The sequence below is a fragment of the Aplidium turbinatum genome, chromosome 5, assembly GCF_918807975.1.
Source record: "Aplidium turbinatum chromosome 5, kaAplTurb1.1, whole genome shotgun sequence".
NCBI classification, from domain to species: domain Eukaryota; kingdom Metazoa; phylum Chordata; class Ascidiacea; order Aplousobranchia; family Polyclinidae; genus Aplidium; species Aplidium turbinatum.
The window spans coordinates 4174577-4195602 of record NC_137476.1 but is presented as its reverse complement, the minus strand read 5'-3'; the positions used below and the strand labels follow the sequence as shown (position 1 = coordinate 4195602).

General features: G+C 38.0%; 3 protein-coding genes across 4 annotated transcripts; 2 read left to right on the top strand and 1 right to left on the bottom strand.

Annotated features, from left to right (window-relative positions):
• Positions 1-1175: 1175 nt before the first annotated feature.
• On the top strand, positions 1176-7858 carry LOC145769970 (pyruvate kinase PKM-like). The gene is made up of 11 exons (XM_082581538.1): positions 1176-1380; positions 1639-1830; positions 2086-2258; positions 2596-2753; positions 3352-3472; positions 3613-3729; positions 5758-5944; positions 6205-6281; positions 6834-6930; positions 7126-7274; positions 7688-7858. Exons 1-11 carry the CDS (start codon positions 1230-1232, stop codon positions 7856-7858), a joined length of 1593 nt encoding a protein of 530 aa, XP_082437664.1. The 5' UTR covers positions 1176-1229.
• A 625-nt stretch (positions 7859-8483) lies between these two features.
• Positions 8484-13702, bottom strand: LOC145769971 (uncharacterized). Of its 2 annotated transcripts, none has more exons than XM_082581539.1 (2): positions 13411-13702; positions 8484-8745 (listed from the first exon to the last, which is right to left on the bottom strand). In XM_082581539.1, exons 1-2 carry the CDS (start codon positions 13662-13664, stop codon positions 8484-8486), a joined length of 516 nt encoding a protein of 171 aa, XP_082437665.1. In that variant the 5' UTR covers positions 13665-13702. The 2 variants fall into 2 exon arrangements, with proteins under 2 accessions (XP_082437665.1, XP_082437666.1); XM_082581540.1 differs by having other exon boundaries at positions 8492-8745; positions 13433-13702.
• A 5351-nt stretch (positions 13703-19053) lies between these two features.
• On the top strand, positions 19054-20135 carry LOC145771332 (uncharacterized). Its single transcript, XM_082583081.1, has 2 exons — positions 19054-19152; positions 19462-20135. The coding sequence occupies exons 1-2, from the start codon at positions 19057-19059 to the stop codon at positions 19759-19761; spliced, it is 396 nt and encodes a 131-aa protein (XP_082439207.1). The 5' UTR covers positions 19054-19056; the 3' UTR covers positions 19762-20135.
• The last annotated feature ends 891 nt before the right edge of the window (positions 20136-21026 follow it).

The following is a 21026-nucleotide window of genomic DNA, read 5'->3' as shown; positions in this document are numbered from 1 at the left end:
GAAAACATTAAAGTTGAGGAAATAGAGAGAAGCCTAGATTGGAAACCAGAAAATATATTTTCTTAGTTTAAACTGAAATGTTTTAACTTTGATGCATCTTTTTTTGGAATAAATAAATTAACACCGACGTTTGACGGAAAAATCGTTTTTTATTTTCCTAAAATAGCCCTTGAAATTAATGAAGAAGCAAGAAAGAACGATTTCTTATAAAAAAAAATGTTATTGAAATGAAATTGCTTTTTGAAAATTTTCGAAGTTGTTGAAGAAGAATTTATATTTTTGGTTCTGGCAACATTGTTTCAACCTTGTTTTGTTTATATTTAGCATTTCGGCTGCTGAAGGTCAGGATTGAATGGAGATTCTCGAGCAGGCAATTGCCGCTTGCAAATTGGAAGCTTATTCTTTTTCTGTTCAAACGGTTGCTATGGACACTTGGTTGTGGGCTCTTTTAATATGTGACTAGTATAATTGATGAAGAAACCACAATGTGTGGCTAGAGTGCAATCATAGATGACTTGATAAGTCATTGCTGGAACCTCATTCAGGTTTCAGGCTATTGCATTTGCAAAAAGATTTGAGTTTTCGAATCTAAACAATGCATGACTGGGGTTTAAGAAGTTATTAATGAGAAAAAAAATATTGAGGCTGTCAGGCTTCTAAAGGAACGGATAAAGCAATACAATAGAAATACTTCATGCAATGTTTATTGGAAGGTTACAATCAGATGTTGCCAGAGTTAAGATTAAAGTTAGGAAGGGTCAAGGTAAGGGTTAGAGTTAGGAATAAGAATATGGTTTTGATCTCTACCCAGGACTAAATTTTTTTTCCAAAATACAAGTTTCATGATATAGTGTAAATATAGCCACAGCCATAGGAAGTGGCTATTTTTCCACACTTAATACTATGGTTGCAATCAGGTGTTGCCAGAGTTAGGATTAAAGTTAGAAAGGGTTAGAGTTAGGAATAAGATTAGGGTTTTGATCTTTGCCCAAGACTAAAAAAATTTCCAAAATGAAGTTTTGGTTTTCAACAGCTTTAAACTTTTCTCAAATTAGGGCAGAATTCCTTATCTGGCAACATTAATGAGGCAATTATTACACTACCGGTATATAGTGTAAATATAGCCACAGCCACAATTTTTTGTATTTCATAAATGTTGATTTTTGTTTAGGTTGCCGGTGGCCCATACAAAGCTTTGTGTTGTTTTTTGATAACATTATTACATTAAGATGTCTCAGGTGTCACAGACTGCTGATGCTTTTTATCAGAGACAGCTTGGGAAGCACAAAGTGGAATCATCTTTGTTGCAACATTGCTGCAATTTTGACATCACAGTGGAACCATCTACATGCCGCAACACTGCCATCGTGTGCACAATTGGTAAATAGTTAAATTTTGTTACTATTTCTTCCTCAAACTAAATGGTTTTTATTGTTATTTTTAATGATTTCAAACTGTTATACATCTTGGTTATGGAATATAACATTTTAATATGTATTTCACAATCATTTTTAATAGCCAGTGTATCAGAACTAACAAAATACTGTACAAATCTGTAATAAATCCTTAGAAAAACACTAACAAATTTAATGACGAAGGATTCTAGGCAAGTTGATGATGATTTTTTTATTGTATAAGGACCTGCATCCAACAAAGTGGAAACATTGAAAAAAATGATAATATGTGGGATGAACATTGCACGGATGAACTTTTCACATGGTACCCACCAGTATCATGGAGAGACAATTGCCAATGTTCGGGCTGCCTCGGAAAGCTTTAAATCTAAACCAATTTTTTACCGGCCAGTTGGTATAGCTCTCGATACTAAAGGTACGACTATGACTTCTATTTATTTTTACGTATGTTCTTCTAGATTTAGTTGCTGCTAAATTGTAGTTAATTTATTAAAAGGTTTTATTTGATACTGCAAGCGTCATTTATTTTATATATAGGTTAGTTCGCTCATGATCTGTCGCATGTTTTTTTTTTCAATTTACATGTGAAAAGCTCAATTTTTTTTGTTTTGGCTTTGTTTAGGTTAGAATAGATTTCATTTCTTTTCCAAACGTGAGTTTATACTTTTAGGGCCTGAAATCCGAACTGGGTTGTTGAAAGGAGGAGGTACTGCTGATGTGGAATTGGTGAAAGGCAAAACTATAAAGTTGTCTCTTGATGAAGCAAACATCGAACGCGGTGATGCTACCATGATCTATGTTGATTATAAAAACCTGTGCAAAGTTGTTAAAACTGGTGACAAGGTAGGTTAGATAGTTGGAGAAAACCCAATTTTGTTTGTAAATGTTTGTTGTTGCCTTTAAGATATGTAGGTTTTATACGGTAATACAAATGATAGGCTACTTGATGTGTGCATTGTACGGTATATAAATCTGCACAAGGAGTAGTTAGGAAGGCTTACTTACCTTACTGTCAACAAGAACATGCAAAAATCTAACATCCGCTGTTGAAGTGCTAATATGATCCACCTTTTGCCAAAATTTAGTTAAATTAAGTTGTAAATAAATATTTTAATCATAGCTGCTTGTTTTCTAAAAATAAATCACTGTCCCTTCAACATTAAACTATCTTGCATTTCAGATTTTTGTAGATGATGGCCTCATTTCCTTGGTTGTCAAAGAGAAAGGAAAGGATTACTGCGTTTGTGAGATTGAGAACGGTGGGATGCTCGGATCAAAGAAGGGAATCAACCTCCCTGGCATAGAAGTGGATCTGCCTGCGGTCAGCGAGAAAGATAAGTTAGTCATTCAACCTCAACATCTTTGAAATATCAATTACCATATTTCAATTTTTTTCATCCTCCATAACAGTGAAAAAGACAAATGTCTCATTGCAGTCATTTCTGGTTCTTCACAGCCGATGGCTTAAGTGTTGACTTGTTGCAGTGGCTGCCACGGGTCTGCTACTATTCGGTGAGTCCGATTCGGTGAGTCCCTAACCTCTAACCCCTAACCCTAAAACGGCAATGATAATTAGGCTACGGTACCCGATAATTTAAAAAAAAAATTCAAAATATCACTGAATAAGGATCGGACTCACCAAATCGGACTCACCGAAAAGGGCCATTCCGGGCTGCCACACCAGCATTGTTTGATGGTTTGTACCCAAACAAATTTTGATGTCTTGCTTTTTTTTCATAATTGAGCAGATATGCATGGACTGTGATGATGGTACCACAGAAGTCTAGTTTTGTGCATATGTTATGATTAAATCTGGATCGGTACCTGAATGTCAGATGGCATCAGGAAATCCAATAACACATGTAATAGCAACTGCTGCTTGAGACTAAGAGCAACATTCACAACTTCAACAACAATATTTTACTTTTTTTAACAGGAGTGACTTGCGGTTCGGTGTCCAACAAGGCGTTGATATGGTCTTTGCTTCCTTCATTCGGAAAGCTGCCGATGTTGAAGCGGTTAGGGAAGTCCTAGGAGAAGATGGAAAGAATATAAAGGTTTTGTTGCTTGCCTCAGCCATTTTACAAAGATAACTGAATTGTAGTCACATAGAACTATGATCACATATAGTCTGCATGTAGTCTGCATACGGTATATGTATCGGTTTGTTGTAGTCTCGATTTCATTTTCTCTCCAGATCATCTCCAAGATCGAGAATCATGAGGGAGTTGTCAAGATCGATGAGATCATAAACGCGAGCGATGGCATCATGGTTGCCAGGGGCGACATGGGGATCGAGATTCCCGCCGAAAAAGTATGGTGACATACTGCATGATTATAAATTAGGGGAGTGGGGTTAATTTTAATTTCAACTTTAGCCCTGATTTTACAATACAACAGGACATTCTGAGATCTCTGAAAAAAAAATTCAAATTTCTGTCCAAAAACCCCCCTACCCTGAAAATTACTTTTCACGCAAAATTGCTTTGTATTGCATTGACGTCACTTTCTGTTTATGGCGTTTAAAGCTCAAATATTGTTTACTACTGTACCAAATATTGTTTACTACTGTACCAAATATTGTTTACTACTGTACCAAATATTGTTTACTACTGTACCAAATATTGTTTACTACTGTACTAAATATTGTTTACTACTGTACCAAATATTGTTTACTACTGTACCAAATATTGTTTATTACTGTACCAAATATTGTTTACTACTGTACCAACCACGTTTATAATGTTGCAAGACAGCCGCAAACAGTTTTTTGTTTTGGTTCGTCGAAACATAGGAAAGTGGTCATTTTGATTTATGTACATGACTAATGACTATGCGCAAAAGCGTAACAAAATACAGATATTCTGTATTGAAGATATAAAGAATGGACTAGCTAGCCTACCACATTAAATTCCAAGGGTATATTACAGATTATGCTCAGGGATATCTAAAGAAGGGGATACGAAGGCTTTTATTACGTCTGACAATAGAAGGGCTTTTGTTTATCGTAAATAATCTGTGTTAATCGTAAAATGACAATTGGCACCGATAGTAGTTTAATAAATCTTGTTATGATAACTTACATTGCGCTATTAGCATCAGGCCTGGATATTCACAGCATGCTCATGGTTGCTTGTTTAATTCAACTACCCATATACTTGCTTTACATCTAGCCTACTGCAAAGGCTTTGTTAAAAAAAGCAGCTTACTGGTAACTTTTCAACTGTCTTTGTAAACAAGTATTCTTTAAATATGCTCTACGTAACATTTGCTAACTGTCTTCCGTAGCTCATTGTACCAGCTGCACTACAAAACTTTCTACGATTTTAAATAGAACCACATGTTTAAAGCACTACAAACTACCGCCCTGGTAGTGTCATGAGAATAAGGCAATCGCTGCGAGCCTTCATATCCCCTTCTCTAGATATCCCTGATTATGCTACACAAGTATGCCTTCCTAAGTAGCCCACCCGTATCATTCTTACAAAAGTAGAACTTTAAACCTTCTTTGATATGATAGATCTGACTGACGTCACGTGGATCGTCACTGACGACCACACTCGTGTGGCGAAAGCTTCACAATACACTTGAATTTATGCGCTAGCCTACTCTCTACTTTGATCCGTTTTGATCGCACTACGCATCCATTTGAATCATTGGTAAATTCAAAAGAAGGTTGAAAAGTTCATTCACAAAGTTTTATTTTCGAATTTTGTGTGCTGGAGCAGGTCTAATGTACACTGTACAGTAGGGTCTGCTACTATTCGGTGAGTTCCTAACCTCTAACCCATAACCCTAAAACGGCAATGATAATTAGGCTACGGTACCCGATAATTTAAAAAAAATGATAAAATCGCCAAATAGGGATCGGACTCACCGAAACGGGCCATTCCGGTACAGTAAGTAAATTAGTGATGTTTGCTACTGTTGCAAGAACAGAATCGCCCAGTTGTCATTATGAAACAAGTCAAATGTGCATCTATGAATATAATAGGGTCAAGGAAGGTTGTCAATATCCATAGCTGGCTGAGCTTAACACTTTACATATAGAATCAAGCTGGCTGGGCTTCCACCGGTGTACATTGTACAAGTTAACCAAAAAGCGTGGTGCCAAAGCACCGGAAATTGAACGGAAATTTCTGGAGGTCTTATGATGTCCTGTTGCATTTTAAAACCAGGCTAAAATTGGATTTGAAATAAAAATTCGATTAACCCCTAGTTTGAAGTAATTTTCAAAGGTTTGTTCAAGCAAATGGTCTTTCTCTGATTGTCTCCTGCATACTCAACAATGTGTGATCAGGCTACAGCAACATGGTGGTGTGTCAGCCTCTGTTCGTTGCAGGTGTTTGTGGCACAGAAGATGATCATCGGGAAATGTAACCTCAAAGGCAAGCCAGTGATATGCGCCACTCAGATGTTGGAAAGTATGGTGTCCAAACCACGACCCACAAGGGCAGAGGCATCTGATGTGGCCAATGCTGTGTTGGATGGCTCCGACTGTGTCATGTTGAGTGGGGAGACGGCCAAAGGTACACTTGCGTTGAAGCAGCACTTGCTTATTTGGCTTAGTGATAACCCTGTTGCTTTGGAACCAAAAAGACGTTATATTTCAGTGTTTTAGACCTCAGTGTTCTACATTTTGCGATACGGCGTGGTTTCATCTTCTGTGGTTTTCATCTTCTGAGCTGATCTTAATAAAGAACTTTTCAATGCGGCGACAAATGTGTTTTCAAAACTACTTGTGCAAATTTGTAAACATGCCGCCAATCAACCATTTCCTTATTGCCAGGTCAATACCCGCTAGAGTGCGTGAAGATGCAACACCACATCGCAAGAGAAGCCGAAGCGGCTATCTTCCACAGGAAGGTTTGTCAGCATCTTGCTTTTGTGCAGCTGTTTCCGGGCGTAACTAACGAAGAGGGCACCATCAGACCAAGACATTTAACAAACAACTGGGACCATTCAGGCTTATAAACCTTTACAACACTAAAAATAGCTGGGAGGGACATTCTTTACTTATTGTTTGCATCAAAACGTCGCCAATGAACCCAGTTTGTCACAGACTTCCCGTTATCTAACTAACCCAGTTTGTCACAAACCTCGAGTTATCCAACTGACCGAATTTGTCACAAACTTCGAGTTACCCAACTAACCGAGTTTGTCATAATACCTCTTCTCTCCCCACTATTAGCAGTCAACACCAGTGATCTATACCCAATTACCCACTTCCTTTTTTTTTGATGACAAGTTGCGGGATAATCGATTTTGGATCATTATCTCCAGCTGAAAATTAAAGGTGAGAAGTTGTTGTAGGCTGTAATAGCCAACAATGATAGTCTTCATCAAAATGGAAAAGGAATTTTTGAAAGCTGCTATTTACGTTTCGATCGGTTTCATCTCAAGCATACTCATTGTTAGGTGTTTGAGGAACTTCGTCACGCGCGTAACTTCGCGACTGAGCCCACCGAAGCGATAGCGAGTGCGGTGGTGGAGGCCTCTTACAAGTGCCAAGCAGGTGAGGCTTTGTGACGTCATTAATGCTGTGATTGGTAACCCTTGCTTTGCAAGATGCAATTTTTTCTAAATCTAACAAATCTCTGTGCTAATTTTCTGGTGATCTGTGGTCACGCGGTGACTGACCCTTGTTTGTCTTGGTTCAGTTCAACTTTGACCCCTCAGAAACGATCATTATTAAACGTTTGTTTTGCAGCTGGGATTATAGTGTTGACCCGGTCAGGGAAGTCTGCCGCCATGATATCGAGCTATCGGCCTCGCGCCCCCATTATGGCCGTAACCAGAAGCGACCAGACAGCCCGCCAGATGCATCTTTGGCGAGGTTGTTTCCCTCTGCTCTTCCAGGTGGGTAACTCCAAGCGCAGACATCAATCGCTTTCGTCTCAAGATCAACACGCTGTGTACTCTTCTTCAAACTCATAAAATCTCACTTTGGATATTTTACCTCGTTGCGAGATACAACACGATGCGTGTACTAAACGGACTTATCTTGAAATATTACAATTAAAACATTTGTGTGAAAAATTCACTAGAAATATGCGTGAACTTCGTAAAATACAATATGCATTTAAAAGGTCTGCCTAGTAGTCTTGTGCACTTAACCTGGCCTGAGACGAGCTGAGATCACTGCGTCACTGTTAAAGTGTGCAGACTGCACATTGACTGCTTTGTTTTTATTTGCGTTCACATACGATAGATAACAAATATACAGTTCCTTCACTAAAAAGTTACTAAACCCGAAATTTCTTTGTCATCAGAAACCGGTGATTTCCCCATGGTCTGATGACGTTGACGCTCGCGTAAAATTGGCGATTGAAGTTGGGAAGGAACGCCGATTCTTAGCTTCTGGAGATTTCATCATTGTCGTCACTGGGTGGCAGCCGGGATCCGGCTTTACCAACACCATGCGGGTGGTGATAATTGAGTGAATCGGACCACCAGGTGGAGATAGACCTTTGCTTTCATTGCCATACGTTTAGGTTTGTTTGCGAGCGTTGTATATTCAAGTAGGTAGGCACTTTAACATCACCCACACGTCGAAGAGTGCCTGCTTTTCAATGTGAAATTGCTTTGTGTTTTAGTCACAATTTTCCTTATAAACTCCATCGATTGCAGTCATTAAGATCCTTCTTGCACTCAGTTCAGTTGCAGAAGAAAAAATAGTATTAGCAGAGGGTGGGAATCGAACCCACGAAATCGAAATTACTACTCCTCTGCCCTAACCATTAGGCAACGCTGATTGTAGCGAAGCATTCAGTTAAATTTTTTTGTATCAAAATTTTTCGATCAGAATATCACGTGTCGAGTCACATGACTGAAATCAGCTGAATCGCGAGTACGCTTTTCGACGAGTGGGTAATGTTAAAGTGCCTATCATTCAAGTAGCCGGTCAGTGTTTCCAATATTGCTTTTTAAAAGGTGTACTCTTCAATAACTTAATGGGTGCTTTTAACACTTTCACTGATGATTCGTTCCACTGTGTTTGAGTGACGTTTACACAATTCACTTGTTCGCATTTGCTTTTCTTTTGCACAAAATATATGAATGCGTTGCTCACGTCTCTAATAACAAGAACTTGAAAAGTACAAGATGAAGCTGAATGTCGATGTAGCGATGGAAAGCGTCTGGAACACAGAACTGACTTTTATTGGAACCCCCGAGTCGTCTTGAAGAACATTTTGATTTAAATAAAGGTTCTCGACAAAGTAGATCATTGTCCAAGTCATTGCAAGCACTCCACTGAGAGCCAGATTGGCAAATAGAATGTGGTTGACGCGACCATTCAGGCAGACAGTGGTTGTGCAAGCTGCGATTGCTGCAAAAAGTAAGTGAACAGTAAACAAATACAAAACAAAAATATACACAATTCTCAAGTTTTGATATGAAAACAACGGAACGATCATACGGCTTTCTAGTCAGTTGGCCCCCTACGAAATTTTTAATGATCCTGAGTCATAGGCGTAACCAGAGGGATGGGCCCTCAAAATTTTGTAGATTAAAATGTCTATAATTTTATTAGCAGACGGTCTTTATTACCGTTATTCCGTACAGTGTCAGGCTACATTGCAGACCACCTATCATGGTTTTACTAGTAGCCTAGTGTAACTTTTTCGGCTATGATTTTCGCCATTGAAAAAGCATTGTGTCTTAGTTGCATTCAGTTTTAACTAGGTCGAGATTTTCACTCTACGATTTCGAATGTCCAACGTTTAGCCAGCTTGACATATAATTCTTTCACCGAGTTTTCTATGAAGGCAACACCTGAACAGAACACCAATGAAGGCAACACCATCTTCGTGCCTCACCAGGTGCTGCCTCTAACTCAGTCGCAAGAAGACTGCTCGTTCGGCTGGACTCACGGAGGCTAGAGCTATGGAAAGACACTGTCAACACTATCGACTTCACACACTCCAGCTGGATGTCATTAAGTTAGGGGAAGACGGGCAAAGCGGGACACGCGATTTCTCACGTTTTGTATTCTTGGGCTCTCTCTAGCGGTAACCGGAAGCACTAGTTAGGCAACTATAAACTGTATTTGCTGTGAAAAAATGGCGATGGGGCAGAGCACAAAGCGTGTCGTGAAGTAAAATGTGTTTTGGCATGGTTTGTTATAAGAGATGGAAAAGTAGCTACCACATTCGTTAGCATAAGCGAATTTTTTGGTAGCTTTGTTTTTATCTTAGACATTGAGACAGTAGGCTATTTGTTGGTGACAAAAGCAACTTTTACTTAAAACTTTACAGGTTTCAGCAGAGATGTTATTTTCTAAAGGCTATACTTTGAGGCAAAGTGGGAAAGCTGTATTAGGGCAAAGTGGGACGGTGCATTAGGGCAATATGAGACTCTAGAAGTCTAGATTGTATCTGTGGTTCTTCTGTTGATTGAATTTTTGTTTATAACTCTTTTAGTCTTCAAGATTGTAAAATATTTATCAGCATTCATTTATATTGTAGCCTACACAATTTAATTCTGACAATGGTTCGTCGCCATAACAGAAAAACTGAAATAGGTAAAGGGACGGATAGGCTATCAATATTAAGAATGGAATAGAAGATGTGAAAAGCAAGAAGTTGTCCTTGAGAGAAGCGGCTAAACAGTACCAAATCATGCAAAAATAAAGCGGGACATTAAAAAAAAAAAATTATTTTTGATTTGTACTATAACAGTAGAAAGATTCCGCTTGATCTTCGAACCAAATAATATGCTGACCAACTAAGGCTTTCGATTAAAAAAGAAATTAACTAAATCCAACCATCACTGTTGCTGAAATTACGTTTTTTTACGAAAAGTGTCCCGCTTTGCCCCGTCTTCCCCTACTGTCAACATCCTTGCAGGCCGTTCAGCACGCTCTTCCGCCAATGTCTCGTTACTGCCAATAGCATCCCATCACAACTAATTTTAGTAAAAAACGGCTATAGAACAGGCGACCGCAATTAAGTTCTCATAACTTGTAAAGAGGAAAACGTCTGATCTCTGGAAAGTTCCAACACCAGACGAGTAAAGCATCTCTGGTGAATTCTCATCAGATAAGTTAAGTGCTGTTTTTAAGTCAAGTTTTTTTCGATCCAGTAGGTATAGGCTAAATAGTCTACAGTCTACAGGGAACATATTAGTCTACAGGGAACATATTAGCCATGATGAAAGTTCAGTTTTTTTTTTTTATTTATGACCATCACAATGAAAAAGCAATGTAAGTTAGGCTATACCAAACATGAGCAGGTGTCTAGAAAAAGGCAGAAGCGATAAAAACGCGGACGTTATAATGTGCTTGATACCGAAACAGGACAATCAGTTTAATATGGCACGGTTGCGACGCTTTATTAACCAAGAGGTCAACTGACAACTTCTAATCCAAAGAATTGGGCTTTTAGTCACTGTGATCTATTTTGCCACACCCTTAACTGCATGCAGAGATGGACGTGATCTTGATCTTCAAGATATCTTTTTTTTTTGGTGATCTTGATCTAAGATCACTTTTTTTTTGTGTATCTTGATCTTGAAAAACAATAAGATCAAGATCACTTTAAAATTAAAGTTTTTACTTCCTAGATAGAGGCATTTTTTAGGACTCGTACTGTACAAAGTAGTTAGTGGCAACTACTAACAAAAAGCCACTGTTAATATGATATGTGTCCAATAAAAGACGATTTAAAGTCTCCATCTAATCTGGTTAGTGTTGCCATTTCAAAATTGGAAAAAGTTTTCTGTGTTGGTCATAATAAAGAAGTCAACTTCCGTGTATGGTACTTTATGTTGACCTATAATAAAAATGATTTAACTTTGTTCACAATTTCCATGTGTGAATTTTAAAGAAATGTTTGCTATCTGTGATTCAATTTTAGATGTTTCAAAAGTCTACAATGGCGGTGTTAAAAAATCTGGACTCTAGCCGACTTTGGTCATGTAAAGTGGTTTATTGCAGCAAATCAACCAGACCAAGACTTGTTTAAGGTCTGAGTAGGCTATAGAGCGGTTTGTCTGACCGCAAACCTCTAAACTTTTTTGAAAGCAGACAACAGTATCAAAGTTGCCAGATGGGTAAATGGTGCAATAAACATTGACTTGAAAGTTAAAACTACTGTATTTAATTAGTAACACGTATAAAAACTCCCACATGAAACTGACAAAAATTTGGTAAAATATGATGCAGTTCAAACTTTATTTTTATTTATTTATTATAAATAAAAAGTATAAAACTAATTGCAAATTTTGCGACTTTTTCAGTACCGGTACTACTGTAATTAACCTCGGCCTTGGGTGTGACGTTGCGGTTCTACGCAAACTACGTCAGCAATTGATAGGCCTAATAGCAACAGTCACTAACTTATTACAATTCTTAGGCCAGTGATCGAGTAGTTAAACGTAAAAGTTAGCAATACTAACTATATACCTTTACCCAGGTTGCTTATAGTAGGCTAATTATTTTTTGCAACATCATTGATCAAAAACTTCATTTTTTTTTCAAGTACCGTATACACAAAAAGTGATCTTGATCTTCAAGATCACGATCTTGATCTTCAAGATCACCAATAGCCTACTGGTGATCTTGCCCATCTCTGGCTGCATGGTAAGCCTTCGTAGTCGTTTCAGTTGGCCTAGATAATTTTCAATAAAGATAGTGATTGAATCAGTAAAAATAGCCTACATTCGACAATTGGCTGGTTTTGAATCTTTATCCTCGGAGTGACACAGCCTTGATAGGTTATTCCTGGTAGTTTCACATACTTGTAGAGCAAGGGTTCCCAACCTTACAGAATTTTGTGTCGTGAATATTATTTTGAGGCAGAAATGAAAGATTATTATTATTAAGCTAAAAGCTGATAGCTGAAATTGTTATGTTGTATTGCAAAATGTGCAGTAGCTTACATGACCTTAAAAGGACACCATTGCCCTTCCTGCCCCCCCATCCACAGAAAAATTGAGGGCAGGGGGGCATCCGCCCCCTCCCCCCCGCGCCTTTAACGCTCTGTACAACTAATTTGATCGAGTCATATTTTATTCAGAAGAATAATATTGGCGTACTAAAATAACAACACAACTAAATTTAATGAGATTTTAGTTTTTGTTTACTGACCACCAATTGGTCGATGTGCGGTGTAAATTTGCTAACAGCGCAACGAAAGTCATTTCCGGACGCATCTAGTCGGGTTTCGATTTTTTGACTTGATGTTCATCATGACTGCAAATCTTTGCTCGCATTCCCAGGTGGAAGGGAATATCAGTAGCTGTGGGACAGCATGGGAAGCTAACGTTGAATATTAAGAGGCCATACTGAGCCAGAAGTTTATTGGAGAACATTTTATTCCTTGTAGGCCTAACTGTTGTTGAACATTTTATTCCGATCTATTTTTAGCTTACAACTAGCATTATTCAACGCTATTTGTAGCTTAAGCTATAAAACAGCAGATGATATCTATCAAGAGCAGTCATTTGAAATAATTAACGCCCAGTATCCCACAGTGTTGTACGACTTTTCAAAGCAACTGTGCTCCTTGTTGACAATTGACATGACCTGTATTTTGAAGATCATAATGATACGAAACAACAGGAATAATTACGTAACAATAATAATAGGCTTCGGGAAATTTTTTTGTAAACAAAACCAGATAAACAAAACAAAGTAGTGAATCCAAATTTTTGTGAAAAAAGCGGAAGCTACCCGCGTACCATCTGAAAACCCTTCGCGTACCACAGGTTGAGAACCCCTGTTATAGAGGCTCTTGACGCAGGGCCGGTTACTGAACAGAGTGAAGATGACAGAGTGAAGTTTCCGATTGTTGTTGCCGGGAAATTATTCCATACATTAGGTAGCCTACCGCTGAATGGAGAGCAGTCCTTTTGGAATGCGTTGCTCAAGCGCACAATTCTAGGTTAGTTTACTATCGACAGGTTATGTAGGCTAGACAATTAGCTTAGGCTACTTGCAGATAAACTACAACTTTTTTCTCAAGTGTATTTAACTTAGCCTAACGCTACGTACTGCACAGTGGGGCCTAACATACTTGGGATAATCATCACAATCAGAGATGAAAATGCTGTCCAAAACTTATTATCATTGTGCTTCACCATCTCACCACTGTCCACACATAAGCAATGGAACATTTCCACCAGCACCGCACATGCGATGAACAATTCTCGAAAAGTAAATTTCGGGTTTACTCGTTTCGACAAGGGTTCTCTGTAATACACTCCAGGCAAAGTATCGTCCTTTTCTGAAGAATTAGTTTTCCCCATATTTTAACTCAGTTTTTGCTTCACTATGCAGCAGTAAAATTTGTATAGAGGCAAACTTGTAGGAATTGCAGATCAAAAGCAACATTCAATTGTGTATTATTGTTACAAAATAAAAAGTATTGTTTCAAAATGGAGTTTTATTTGACAGATGCCACCCTATAAAAACGACCTCAATCACAGTCAGTGTTTCCACTTTTAGGGAAATTTCCCTAAATTAGGGAAATTTGCAGTAAATTTTTGGCTGTAGGGAAATTTTTAGGGAATTGCTTGTTTTAAGGAAATTTAAATTTTACAAAACGAAATCAATTTTTTTATAAATTAGAATTTGGCTGGTAATTTTTGAAAAAAAAGCTTTAAATTTAGGTTTTTTAATTTTATTTTGAAACACTGAAATTTTGCAGGAAATTTTCAGTCTAGGAGTCAGTAAAGTTGAAAATTTAAATTGCCTTGCAATGATTCGCTACGCCGCTACGGTATAGAATTTATCGAAGCTGGCTGCTGCTGCGAAGTGCCTTCAAAAGTTCAAATTGTGGCTGCTGCTGCGAAGTGCCTTTAAAAGTTCAAGTCAAGTCAAGTCAATTTATTTTGTTTTAACAGCGCCATATATTAACAAATAATCAGAGTAAAATGTAATTGTCAAAACAATGCATTGTACAACTGTTGGTTAGATTATGGCGCAATCAGGATGGTAGCGAAAGACCATAAGCAGTCATCTAGTCAGCCACCACCCCATCACAGTAAATCTAACTACACATTCATACACACTAGTGTGCAGAGGCAGGCACACTACTTCATTGAATAAAAAGAGTTCGCCACTGAGATTGAAAAACAACTACTGTTGGTTTGAATCTGCATTCTCAGACTGAGTAAGCCGAGGATGAAGATTCAAACCAACGAGCAACGACCAAGAATTGACCAACCACCAATAATTAGTGATTGTGTGCTATAATAGGCTACAGCACTTGCGAAAGTTTTCCTGAAATAACGAGGAAAAACGTGGATACCACCACCGAATTGCAACAATTTTTATGTGAAGCATACAAAAACAGGGCAATTTGATACTAATAACTGTAGAGAACAAATATTAATAAGTAACTTACGATATGATGATATAGGCCTACTGTAAAGGTAAGTTATCCTTTGTATTGAGCACTTAAGGTACGCATGTATATTCATGTAACAGTTGGTTTTTGAGATTTTTTTTAAAGCAATGGAACGGTAAATCTTTTACATCGTGTGAAATTTCACTCCACACTTGCACACACAAGAAATGGAGTGTTTTTTTGCCAAAGTTTGTTTCAAACCTGGGAAGAAAAAATCTGGTTTTAGCCTTATGTCTTGTATCATGTTGATGTATGTCGTCTAATTTAACAAAGTAGCCAGAGAAACATGCTGGCAAAAAATTATTTTCGTACTTGAACATGAACTGTGCATATGCCAGCTTTGCAAGGTCACTCACTTTTAATACCTGAAATTTGCTGTACATGTAGGTCGTCGAAGTTTTCCTGTCACCAAACAAACACGCTCTAATAAATTTGTTTTGAATCACTTCCACCTTGTGTACTAACGTTTTGTTGGCCCTACCCCAATTAATTATCGAATATTGAAGATTTGATTTAAATAATGAAAAGTAAATTAATCGTAATGTGGATAATGGGACATAGTATCTGATTTTGTAAGCAATGCCACATACTTTACTCAATTTTGTGCAAAGGTCAGAGATATGGGCGTTCCAGTTCAATCTGTGGTCCATCGTTACTCCAAGATATTTTACTTGATCAGTTTTGTTAATGCTTTGGCCGTTTAAGGTGAGAGAGAACGATTTTGCAACAGGAAGATTTCTACAAATGATCATAAAATTAGTTTTAGTGTAATTAATCGATAATTTATTGGTTCTCATCCATAAATCAATCTTTTTTATTTCTTCATTGGCTTGTTGTTCTAGGCAAGTCAAATTGTGGTGTGTCATGTTTAGGCTGGTGTCATCCGCAAAAAGAGTGGTCATGAAAGAGGACGTGTTTTCAAATTGTGTTTTAGGCAGCCCATCTTTAAAAACGTGTTTGTTTAAGTATCACTTGTATTTTGTTGTAAGGTGGAGTCTTCTCTGACATCAGAATTCATGTTTAAAAATGGCTTTGAAGACTCTCAAAATAAGAAGTTCAGGAAACTTGATATATTTTTAATTTCTTTTCAATTTTATTTTTCATTGCTGGTACAAACATGTAGTGAACGGAAAAGTAACAACAGGGAAACTAGAAAAATAACAAAACGTAATTCACCGATGCTTGATATTTGTCACATTAAGAACAGGGAAGCAGCTGACTCGATGACTTATATAGTCTTTCGCTGCTTCCTGTCTGTTGTGGTACCTAGATGGTTATGGTGCTATCTTATTCATATTGTGTATAATTGTCCCGTGCTATTCTCGCAACAGACAAATTAAAGTTTTCTCTCTCTGTATTATCAATGATTTGATATTAAATGGCTTCACACAGTATGAATTTTTGCAGTTTCTGCTTCTGATTGTCGTCATTAGCCTGAAAAAGTTTCCAGTTACCAGGATTCACCACGCGGAGGTAGACGACATGAATCCCTCTATTCGATGTCTCTCCTGCCTCTTCACTCCCACTTGGTTCTGAACTTCAGAGAAGGGAGTGGGTGACACTGAACCGAATAAGAACGGGAGTTGGCCGCTTCAATGCTTGCTTGACACGCTGGGGCATAAGGGACTCTGCTGCTTGTCAGTGCGGTGCGACGGAGCAAACAGCTAACCACATCATCTTTGGGTGTCCCATCTATTCCCCTCCCAATGGAATAACAGGCCTCCGCACAATTGACGATCTGACGAAAAGTTGGCTCCAAGTCCTTCCATTCGGCTGATCACAAACTTTCTGCTTCATACGAACGACGACGACGACACAGTATGAAGAGGCAAGAGAACTCAGAACAAAATTTTGGCTGGTTTGTTTGTGTACCGTATATATATTGTAATTTTGTAAATGCACAATTGTGGCAGTAGCAGATCCAGAAACAATTGGATAATTTTAGAAATTTTTGTTGATTGAGCGAGATTCTTTCGTTTCATTTTTTGCCATTTTTTTGTGTGCTTATCAAATTCTCATGTGTATCTATCATTCGTTGTTTTTTTTTTATCTGTCGCTAGTCGTTACATATAGAAACCTGGTTTTTTTATGCTTTTTCCAACACATATTTGTTCTTTTATTTTAAGGAAATTGTTAGGGAATTTGAAGGTTTGATTTATAGTCTGAGCGTAAAATGCGAAAATATAGGGCCGCCTGGAATAAATTGCGACCTTAACAAATTTAGTATCGTTGGAAAGCTTAATTCCTCTAGTTTAGGATTATCACTCTCCTCCAACCAGGGACCCTTGGCAAAAAAAGTTGTGGCCGTTTTTTAAGCAACACCTTGCGCCGCTAGTGGCGCAGCTAATCTAGCTATGTTTTCAGCAGAAACAGCAAGCCGTGTAAAATTCTGGCAGTCGAAGTTGCTCCGGTGACCACTGACCAGCTTATTAGCCATGTAGTGGTATCGATCTTGAACTCTGAGCGTTGCACAAAAAGAAAAAAAAATAGCCATGAGGTTTGTAAGTAACTAGGCAGTACTGAGTAGGTTTGGGACAGCAAAGATTCTTGATCTACCACTCTGCAGTACTAGCCTAAATATCACAGAACTGAGTACCGTACCAGGCAAGCCTACCGTAGTTTAATTTGTTTTGGGAACTGTTTGCAAGAACATCATTATCGGTACCGTAAGTTATGTCAGGTTATTCATTTAATTTGGTTTGCAACAGAAGTCAAAACGTTAGATAGGGTTCCGGGCAGCAGGCGATACACATTACACGGGTGCACTAGGCCTATAACAGTGTACAGTACGGTATGCTGGGCTATGATGAAAGTTAAAGGAAACAGGTCTAAATGTTTTTTACATGCAGCATGTCTTATCATCTCTAGCTTATGTTAAATTTTTGAATTTACTGTTGTTCTTTTAGTTGAGTTCTCTTTCATTTAACATTTTGGATTTTAAATGGCATTGCATGCAGGTGTGAAGTATTTGTACCAATGAATGCAGTATGGTAGTAGTAGTAGGCCACTGTTACCAGTGCACTGGTGCACAAACTGACAAAGGAAGGGTGTTTATTGAGACCTGGTAGCTTCTAGTGATATCCATGCAACAATACGTTTTCTGGTAATTGCACACACTATCAGTTAAATAAGGAGGCCAGCCTACCAGTAGGAGCTATGGTTCTTGTTACTTCTGAGACCACCTGTAAAGGCTATAACATATTCAGATATAGATTAAGTTTGAAAGAGCAAATGTTCTGTGTGGCCATTTTTTTCCCAGGTCTGATGTTAGTTTTCTCTCTTTACAGCTTTAAAGATTTTTATGAAATACCGGTAATGATTTCTAAGTTGTATAGCTTAGTTTATTAAACAGTTAAAATTGATAAACTAGTTTTCAGATGTTATGGAGATAATTGAATAATGGAAAATCAGAATCAAGCTTTTTGTAATGAAAGTTTATGCATCAAATGCCAATCTCATAATGTATCAAAGCTACAAGAAGTGAAACGAGGTGGACTGAAGACATTAATCAGCTATGCACAAAACATTGGTGACAGTCATCTTTATCAATATCTAAAAGAAAAAGAAGAGAGCGAAAGTAGTTGTAAGGTGCATGAGGTGTGTCAAAAATTACTTGCTGTTTGCTCATGCTTGGAGTGGATGTGATACAACTTCTGCAATATATCAACAAGGTACCAATATAATTAATCAGCTTTGGTAGCAGTACATTTTAATCTTGCTTTCAGTGTTTTATCTATAGTGTTTGTTACAGTGTTTTATATATTTCTGAACTGCTTAAACCATGCTTGTCTGAAAGTATATACATTTTTACCATTTTCTGATCAGCTTTTGAAAGATATGCAAGAATTCAGATGGCAGTCATTACCAAATCCACTCAATATTATTCTAATATTGTAATACTTTTATTTGGAATGCCAATATGCATGGAGTGTATGCACACATTATTTGGTGACAAAGATTAATTATGTCATCTGTCTTGTTGCTTAGGAAAGCTAAAGATGTTCAATTACCTGAAGAAGGAAGAATTTCAACAATCTGCTGATGTATTTGGGAGATTAGATTCTACATGTGAGCAAATAACTGATGCTGGAAGAGATTTGTTATTGAAAAGGTTAGTTACTGGGACTGTATTGGTGCACAGTTAATTAAATAAGAAGAAATGAAAATGTTGCTGAGTAGCCTACCAGTCTGAATGAGATTCACCGATAGTAATGCTATATTTTGTTGATCCATCAAGCTTTAGTGTAAAACCTGCCGATTCACTTGGCCAACTACGGTACGTCAAGTACATGCAGATGGTTGCAACAGCTTCCACTGTTCATCCTGAAAGATTGCCACCCACCGAAGCTGCAATTCGTTTTCATTCCTTCAGAGTACATTTGCAGGTGAAATAATAGTGCGTAGCCTAATGGTATTGTAACACAATACCCGTAATCATTTAGTATAAAAGCGTCTTTGCTCTATAGATTATACCACTTGAAGATATTTTTCAAAAATTGTTTACTGTCGGTAACTTCAAAATATTACAGCAAATTGCGCTATTAAACTGCGGTAAGGAAAAGATGCAAGTTATAGCAAAACAAGTTGCGTTATAATATGACTAGCATAAACATGTGGTGTAGGCTACTACAAATCAAAAATTTTATGGCAGCAAGACTTGATTTATCTAAGTTGATATAAAACTGTTGCTTCAGGTATGTCAGTGGAAGCATCTTGACACTGAAATCTTGGATCTCGCACAATGGGGATGGAAAGCTGACGCAGCAGGTGCAGTTATGCCAATAAAGGCCAATTTAGATCCGGCACCAGAATGGCTATTGAACGTTGTACGATGCAAATGCAAAAAAGGAACAAAAAATCAATGTGGTACAATGTCTTGCAGCTGCAGAAAACATGGCTTAAAGTGCGTACAGCATGTGGAGAGTGTCGTGGGGAAACTTGTTGCAATCTCAGTTGTGTACAAGAAGACTGCCCTGAGGATTGCGACGGTTTGATCATGTTTCAATAAATTATCTGTTCTGCCAACAAATTAAAATCAAAATTTTACAAGTGCTCCAGTGATATTAAAAACGTTCTATTCCGTTCATATTGTACTCCAATGTATGCATGTCATCTGTGGGAAAATTATCATCAACGTAACATTAATCGCCTGCGTGTTGCCTTCAATAATGCATTTAGAATTATACACAATTTGCCTAAACATTATAGCGTACGTGAACATCAAGTCTTGTGCAACATTATAACATTTCATGCATTACTTCGGAAATATGTTTTTTCTTTTGTTGGAAGATGCGAAGTATCCGAGTGGTTAGCGCGTTGGGCTCGCATTCGAGAGCCTGCATGTTCGACTCCAGCCACCCGCACTTGCTGTTGTTTCTCTGAGCAAGAAACTTTACGATAATTGCCTCTACCCAGTGATCGATTTCGAGTAATGGGTAGTACCAAATTTAAGTCATAAGTAGAGTAGACAACCGGAAACAAACATTGCCGTCGGCTGCAGCGTGGGTCAGGTGTATGTCGGAAGGCGTACACCGATGCATAGCGCTCAAGTCCGCTTTCCCGCAATGCAGGATAAAGATAAACAAACAAACAAACTCTATTGTTGCCTCCCTGATGAAGTCCGATTGCCATCGTATATCAAATTATCGTCTTCATTATAATGATTCTATGTATGCTATTAACTAGTTTTGATGGCTGCCATGTCATCTGATTGTTTTTATCGTTCTGAATACTTTCAGTTCTTCTAACTTGCAACACTACCGTACCATTGTCTGTAAACTTGTAACATTAGATAGCCTATTTAGTGAGATTTTGTGCATTTGCAGTTTGTGTATTATTTCTTTGTTTTGTATATTGACAGCTTTGTCTGATGCAAATAAATATTATTATTTGTGTAGCCTATTGCCCAAATTTGAGCTACCGGAAAGATTCCACTGGATAGTTGAGCTGTACTCCTCAGACATGGCATATCCACTAGCAGTGTGAGTCGAATTTTCACCGTCAGAACAATAGTTACACGCCTTGGGCACTGGCAGCAGTGACCGAGTGGTTAGCGCGTTGGGCTCGCAGTCGAGAGCCTGCATGTTCGACTTCAGCCACCCGCATTTGCTGTTGTTTCTCTGGGCAAGAAACTTTACCATAATTGCTTCTACCCAGTGGTCGATTTCGAGTAATGGGTACCGTAAACCGGGGCTACATTGAACGCTTTTTGACTTCAAAATGAAGTGCATCAGCGGTTTCTTAACCTATCCGCACTAAA